At 31.1% G+C, this 7,326-nt stretch overlaps 1 protein-coding gene across 1 annotated transcript; it reads left to right on the forward strand.

Moving 5' to 3' along the window:
• The first annotated feature begins 2,965 nt into the window (after positions 1-2,965).
• On the forward strand, positions 2,966-4,689 carry LOC129758452 (putative vitellogenin receptor). Its single transcript, XM_055755954.1, has 4 exons — positions 2,966-3,398; positions 3,479-3,748; positions 3,817-4,572; positions 4,643-4,689. Exons 2-4 carry the CDS (start codon positions 3,526-3,528, stop codon positions 4,687-4,689), a joined length of 1,026 nt encoding a protein of 341 aa, XP_055611929.1. The 5' UTR covers positions 2,966-3,398; positions 3,479-3,525.
• The last annotated feature ends 2,637 nt before the right edge of the window (positions 4,690-7,326 follow it).

The raw sequence follows: 7,326 nt of genomic DNA on the forward strand, positions 1-7,326 counted from the left end.
CTTTTTTTTCTAATTTCCGTTTTTTCCATTTTTTCGTTTTAAAGGTTTTTTGCCATTTTTTTTTAAATTTTCTACTTTTTTCTAAATTTTTCTTCGTTTCTATTCTCTTCTTTGTTTCTAATTTTTTTCATTTTCTGTTTTTTCTATTTTTTTTATTTTCTGTTTTTAATTTTCTTATTTTTTTATAATCAACTTTTTTATTTTCAATTTTTTGTTTTCAATTTTCTGATTATCTATTCATTTATTTTCTATTTATTTATTTTCTATTTATTTATTTTCTATTTTTTTGTTTTCTACTTTTAATTTTTTTTTTATTTTCTACTTTTTTAAATTTTTTTATTTTTATTTTTTTTTTTATTTTCTATTTTTTTTTATTTTCTATTTTTTATTGTAACTCTCCAAATGGAATTATTTTATTATCTATTTTTTTATTTTTATTATTTTCAATTTTTTTTTATTATCTATTGTTTTATTTTTTTTTTTTTTTGTTTTTTTTTATTTTCTATTTTTTTTATTTTTTACTTTCTATTTTTTTATTTTTTTCTTTGTATTTTCAATTTTTTATTTTTTTTTATTTTCTATTTTTTATATTTTTTTTACTCTCCATTTTTTATTTTTTTCTATTTTTTATTTTCTATTTTCTATTTTTTTAATTTCTATTTTTTTATTTTCTATTTTTTTGCTTTCTATTTTTATATTTTTTTTGTTTTCTATTTTTATATTTTCAATTTTTTTTTATTTTGTTTTTTTATTTTCTTTTTTTTTATTTTCTTTATTTTATTTTCTTTTTTTTATTTTCTTTTTTTTTATTTTCTTTTTTTTATTTTCTTTTTTTTATTTTCTATTTTTTATTTTATATTTTTATTTTCAATTTTTTTATTTTCTATTTATTTATTTTCAATTTTTTTTATTTTCTTTTTTATATTTTATTTATTTTTATTTATTTTTATTTTCTTTTTTTTATTTTTTTTATTTTTAATTTTTTTTTATTTTCTTTTTTTTCTATTTTATTATTTTTTTTTAATTTTCTTTTTTTTCTATTTTATTATTTTCTTTTTTTTATTTTCTTTTTTTTTATTTTCTTTTTTTTTATTTGCTTTTTTTATTTTCTTTTTTTTATTTTCAATTTTTTTATTTTCAATTTTTTTAATTTCTATTTTTTATTTTCTATTTTTTGTATTTTGTATTTTTATATTTTGTATTTTTATATTTTCTATTTTTTTTGTTTTTTCTAGTTTTTCATTTTATATTTTTTTATTTTTCTTCTATTTTTTCTCTTCTATTTTTTTTCTTTTTCTTCTATTTTTTTTCTTGTCTTCATTTTTTTTTCTTTTTCTTCTATTTTTTTTTCCTTTTCTTCTCATTTTTTTTCTTTTTTTCTTATTTTTATCTTTTTCTTCTATTTTTTTTTCTTTTTCTTCTTTTTTTTTTCTTTTTTTTTCTTTTTCTTCTATTTTTTTTCTTTCACATTTTTTACTATTTAATTTTTTTTTGCTGCTTCCTTTTTTCCTGTTTTCTTTCTTTCTTTAATCTATTTTTTTCTTTTTATCTATTTTCTTATGTTTTTGTATTTACTTCTTGACAAAAAATAGTTAAAATTTTTGGAGAGTTACAAAAATAGCAAATATGACAAAAAAACAAAAACTATGAACAAAACAAGAAAACTTTGAAATACATAAAATAACATGTTAAAAACATGTTCAAAAATTGACTTTTTATTATGTGAAAGATAACAGAAATGATTTTTGTAGCAATAAGTGAAATAACAGTTGAGGGAAAAAAGTTCGGTATTTGCAACATAAAATGTTCCAGCGTTGCCAAAATTTAACGGGGTTTTGTTTTATAAGGTTCATGTGTTCCCGAGAAAAATAAGGGTTTATGTGTTTTTCTTTTGTTTTTTTCTGTTATTTTTTCTTTTAACGCCTCTTAATTTTTTAGTTTTTAGAGTTTTTGTTTATTATTATTTTTTTTTTACTTTGGTTTTGGTATTTTTCATTCGTTTTCATTATATCTTTAGATTCCCACTTTTAATGTTGTTAAACATTTCTTTTCATTTTCTGTTTTATGGTATTAGTTTCGATTTCCTCCTTTCTTTTTGTTCTTTTCCATCTTTCTAGAGAAAAATCCTCTATTTCTTGCTTTATTGTTTCCTCGTCGATTTTGATTGGTTAGTTTTCCGTTCATACGTTCATTAGTTCAATAATTTTTTGAGTTTACCTTTCATTTCATTCATTCATTCAAATGTTCAATTTGTTAACACATTTTGCTCTTTCAAATTATAATTTTACTTCGTAAGTAGTATAACCTTTTCTACTTATGATTGATATTTTTTATTAATATTCCAATTCTTTTTCTTTATTTTAAATCTCAAAAATTCTTGCAACTTCATGTAAAACAATTGCCATTTTGGTAAAAAAAAAATAATTATTTCAGCTTTACTGCTTTTAAAAATTAATTCACTTATTATTATTATACGTATTTTAGTTAACAATCAGTTGTTATTATTTGAAAAAAAAATTGTATTCATAATTGTTGTTGCGTTGATCAATTTTCGAAGGATTTTTTTTTCATTTTCACGTTGAATTTTTAAGTTTCGAAAATTCATAACATTGTATCGAATTCACATTGTTTCAATTTAAAATATTAGTATTTTTGAAACAATTATGAATTCTCTATCAGCATCCCACAAAATAAATCCGAATCCATATTTAATATTAAATCTCAAACTACATCTCAAGTTCCAAGTGTGATGAGGAAAAAGTTGCTCCGAAATTTATGTATAAAAATTTAGATACATATCAATCTTTATGGGTGTTACGAATTCCAGGCCTTTTCAGCAAACTAAGTAAGTGACAGATGCTATTCGAGATCCAGCGTTATAGGGAACTCATTGTCAGCGATCAAACACACACCAAACAACGCCGTCTATTGTGTACTGTTTGTCACTTTCGATTGTACAGTTTATCGCCGTAGCAACAGCGTGCTGCGATCGAATTTTGCACAACACTATAGGCTTCCGCACGTTGAACCCATCCACGACATAGCTGCTGGGGTCGTTCGGTTTTTGACGAAGCCGACGACCATTAGTAGGCCTAGAAGTGTGCTAGTTTTTCTTCTTTTGTGTCACCAATTGAAAATCCCACGGCTTGCTGAAATAGTCGCGGGAAAATCGAAGAAGCCACAGTTCTGTATACGGTCTACATTTGGTGTGTTTGTCGAGGGTTTTTTTTTTGTCAACGTTCGGAGACAGCTTACGCACCATTTGGCTTATAATGATTCCATAAGCATGTCGAACGTTTTGTGACCAGAGTTTTCCGTTTGGTGATGTTTTACATAGATAACGTTTGAAACCAACTTTTGTCAGAAACTAACGAATATTAATCGGGAGAGTTTGTGGGGTAAGTTTGTTTAGAACCGCTTGGTTCCTAACACGTGGCCTAGAATAAGGGTAACTAACCTCACTTTTGGATTCTTTTAGCGAAATATTATTATTGTTGAGGATTGTAATTTCAATTGGGGTTTGAGATGGTCATCGTGCGGTCGAGCGGAGCGGCGATCGTACTGCTGATCATCGGTGGTTTTATTACTGTTGAAGTGCAGGGTGCTAGGAAGACCGGAACCAAGGTCACGGTGCAGGCATCATGTGCCGAGGAGGAATTCCAGTGTGACAACGGGTCCTGTATTCCCAAGGCTGCACGCTGCAACGATAGCAAGGAATGTTCAGATGGAAGTGATGAGCTCGGCTGTGGTAAGTTTTCTCTATTGATGGATACCTCCAATACGCTCGTCACATTCAACACCTTCTTTCTTCTGCAGATTACTTCCTGTGTAGGAAACCGATGTGGCATCGCTGTAAACACGACGAAAGCTGCATTAGTGCGTCCTTCCTGTGCGACAAGCATGACGATTGTCCACTGGGAGACGATGAGGAAAATTGTGAGAACTACGAAGTTCCGCACACCCCGGTCCCTTGCAGCAAGCTGGAGTTCACCTGTACTGACAAAATGTGCATTCCATCCGATTTGGTGTGCGATGGAACGCAGCACTGCCTGGATGGATCAGACGAAACCATAGGTTGCATGGACATTGAGAACAAATGCAAGGGATTCCTGTGTAAGAACAAGCACTGTCTTAAAAGCCACGACTGGGTTTGCGATGGGGTGGACGATTGTGGAGATGGATCGGATGAGGTCAACTGCTTTGCCGAATGTAACCTGGAACATGGGAAGTTCGAGTGTTCCGACAATAGTACCTGTGTCGATCTGAAGGTCCTCTGTGACGGAAAAGACGATTGTGGGGATCACAGCGACGAGGGAGGGTTGTGCAGCGATCGCAAACAGTGCGATACGCTCCGGTGTCCAGAGGGTTGTCAGCTGACTCCGCAAGGCGCTGTCTGTCTTTGCAAGGCGGGATACGTGTTCGATAAGCGTAGCAAGAAGTGTGAGGATGTAAATGAGTGCGACCGGTATGGATTGTGTTCCCAGGGTTGCGTAAATACTCCGGGTTCGTTCCAGTGTACCTGTGCCAAGAAGTTCAAGCTGAGGAAGGATAAACGATCGTGTGAGCTAGCAGGTACTGTACTTTTTTCTAGGCTTTACAGCTTCAATTTTCAAAAAATGATATTCCTGATTTGGACTCATAGAACAGAAGCGAAATTTCAGCATTTTGGGTGTTTTTATGTACATTTGAGTGATGAATTTTTCAATATTGTGTTTTCTAAGCCCATTAAGATAAAAGAAATAATATCATCAAAATAATTCAAAAAAGACCACAAGAATGACATAAATTTAAAAAACACAAAAAATGACAAGAAAAGACTTTTGACAAATTGTTTGTGTCGGATTTATTGTTATCTTTTTTTGTCTCTGTTAAATTTTTTATTTTTAATACTGTTTTTGAAAACAGCCTTGTGGAAATATAATAGACTGTTTTAACATTAGAAAGACCGGCAAATTGAATATACCTATTCGGACCGTGACCAGTCAAAATGACTGGTAAAGGGGGAATTTTTTATAACGTAATATTTTTAACTTTTTTCTTTTCATATTATTTTGTTACTTATTCGATAATTTTATTGTTATGAAATGGACATATTTTTTCACCATGGGTGCACGGAATCACCTCATTTTGACATAATTGACGATTGCGTGTATGCCATAAACTGAATATTTAAAATAATTATCAAAAAAGTAAAATACATTACCAATTCGAGTAGAAATTAATTGAAATTAAAAGGATATGGGGTTTGACCATGGGTGCACGATTTCACTTCAATTTTATCGTAGTAGATATTTTACAGCACCCGCCGCTCTGAAGTTTTCCAACATGTTGCTTTAAATCATACCTGATATTGTAGGTTTTAATGTAAAAGCTTAATTTTTCCATAAGTAGAGAAATTTGCCATGGGTGCAAGGATTCCCTGCCATTATTTTAAAATCATTTTTTTTGCATGCTAAAGGTAAAGAATAACGGCATTTATGGATTGGAAAGAAAGTTTGTGTTTTACCGCATTAAAAACCGTGTTAATTCCCGAAAACCGTGTAGAAATTACCGTGCTAATTGCGGAAACCGTTTTAAAAAGAACCTAAATTTCTGCAGCTCTGAAACTTTAAACAATAAGACATGTAACTTGACACTTAAGACCTGAGATCTGAGACTTGAGACCTGAGATTTGAGACTATAGACTTGAGACATGAGACCGGAGATTTGAGACCTGCGAACTGATATCTAGGACTTGAAACCTGACAATTGAGGCATGAGATCTGAGACATGGGACATGGGACATTAGACCTGAGATCTGAGACATACAACATGAGACCTGAGACCTGAGACCTGTGAATTGAGACATGAGACATGAGACAAGAGACATGAGACCTGAGACCTGAGACCTGAGATATGAGACATGAGACATAAGACATAAGACCTGAGACATGAGACATCAGACATGAGACCTGAGATCTGAGACATGAGACATGAAACATGAGACATGAAATATGAGACATGAGACATGAGACATGAGACATGAGACATGAGACATGAGACATGAGACATTAGACATTAGACATAAGACATGAGCCCTGAGACATGAGACATGAAACATTAGACATGAGACATGAGACATGAGACAAGAGACATGCGACATAAGCTGCCCTCTCTAAACTCGATCGAGTTTCAATTTCCATTTTTTTTTCCAATTTTGTGTCCTCTCAATTTGCATTGTTTTAAAATTAAAAATTGTTCAGGCCACTCGCTAGTTTTTTTATGTAAGCAGACTTCTCAACACGAATTTTGTACAATTTCAAGCAGTCCTCTCAACTTGCTTGAATTCCATTTTTTCTAAATTTTTCCAAAGAGGGCTTGTGATATAGCTCAGTTGGCTAGTCAGTTGCCTCCTGAGCCAAGGTCCGCGAGTTCGAGCCCAAGAGTAAACATCGAACACAGTTGTACCAGATAAGTTTTTCAATAACTGTCAATAAAGTTGCGAATGCCGTAAAAATGGTAAAACGACTATAAGGCTGGAACAAATTTCAAATTCTTCATTTGTCACTCGGAGTCGGAACATCGCGAGGGGTGGATAACAAAAAAAAATGCAAAAAACCAATAAATTGGAATAAATTGCACGAAAGCTTGTATGCAACAAAATTGTATACTATATAATTGCACAAAACCTATAAATCAAGTGATTTTCATCGAAAAAATCAATTGAATGGAGGAAAGGTGATAAACTACCACATTTCCGAATTTGCCTTATGGTTTTGTTATCTTTCGGATATTTGATAAATTTATCGAAATTTTCATAAAATACTTCAAACTTAATTTACTATCCCCTTCTGTTTTTAAGAAATTTCAAAAGAAGGGGGGGGGTGACAAAAGAAGAAATTGATATTTGTTCCGGCCTTATCTAAACAAAAAGAAATCCAAAGCTTTCTTCTCAACTCAATTTTTGTGCCAATTTCAAGCTGTACGTTAACCCACTCGAGACGGATTGCACACCGTGTGTGCAATGACTTTCCGAGGCTATAAGACCGATTGCACACCGTGTGTGCAATGGAAGTTGTTTTGACTTTTTCATGATTTTGATGAAACATAGTGGACCAATTTTATTGGCTCTTGAACCAATAGAATCTGCAAAGCATAGGTAAACATAATTTGACAATGGTTTCACTGTGAATGAAAATGTTTTCAAAATATCTGGGGATGAAAATGACATAAACTTAGGCAGCGCAGACAGATTTTCGTTTCGTTTTTGTCGATACAGACAAAAGGGCATTTGCAGGCTATTTTTGCTGTTGTTGTGAAAGTTTGTGTTGTTGATTGTTTAGGTTA

This window comes from Uranotaenia lowii, chromosome 1, assembly GCF_029784155.1.
Source record: "Uranotaenia lowii strain MFRU-FL chromosome 1, ASM2978415v1, whole genome shotgun sequence".
Classification (NCBI taxonomy): Eukaryota; Metazoa; Arthropoda; class Insecta; order Diptera; family Culicidae; genus Uranotaenia; species Uranotaenia lowii.

What these genes read in the sequence shown, in the direction of transcription:
- LOC129758452 (XM_055755954.1), top strand. Translation starts at nt 3,526, where the DNA reads ATGGTCATCGTGCGGTCGAGCGGAGCGGCGATCGTACTGCTGATCATC. An exon ending in AAGTGATGAGCTCGGCTGTG is followed by an intron (nt 3,749 to 3,816) that starts GTAAGTTTTCTC and finishes TTTCTTCTGCAG; the next exon opens with ATTACTTCCTGTGTAGGAAA. An exon ending in ACGATCGTGTGAGCTAGCAG is followed by an intron (nt 4,573 to 4,642) that starts GTACTGTACTTT and finishes TTGGACTCATAG; the next exon opens with AACAGAAGCGAAATTTCAGC.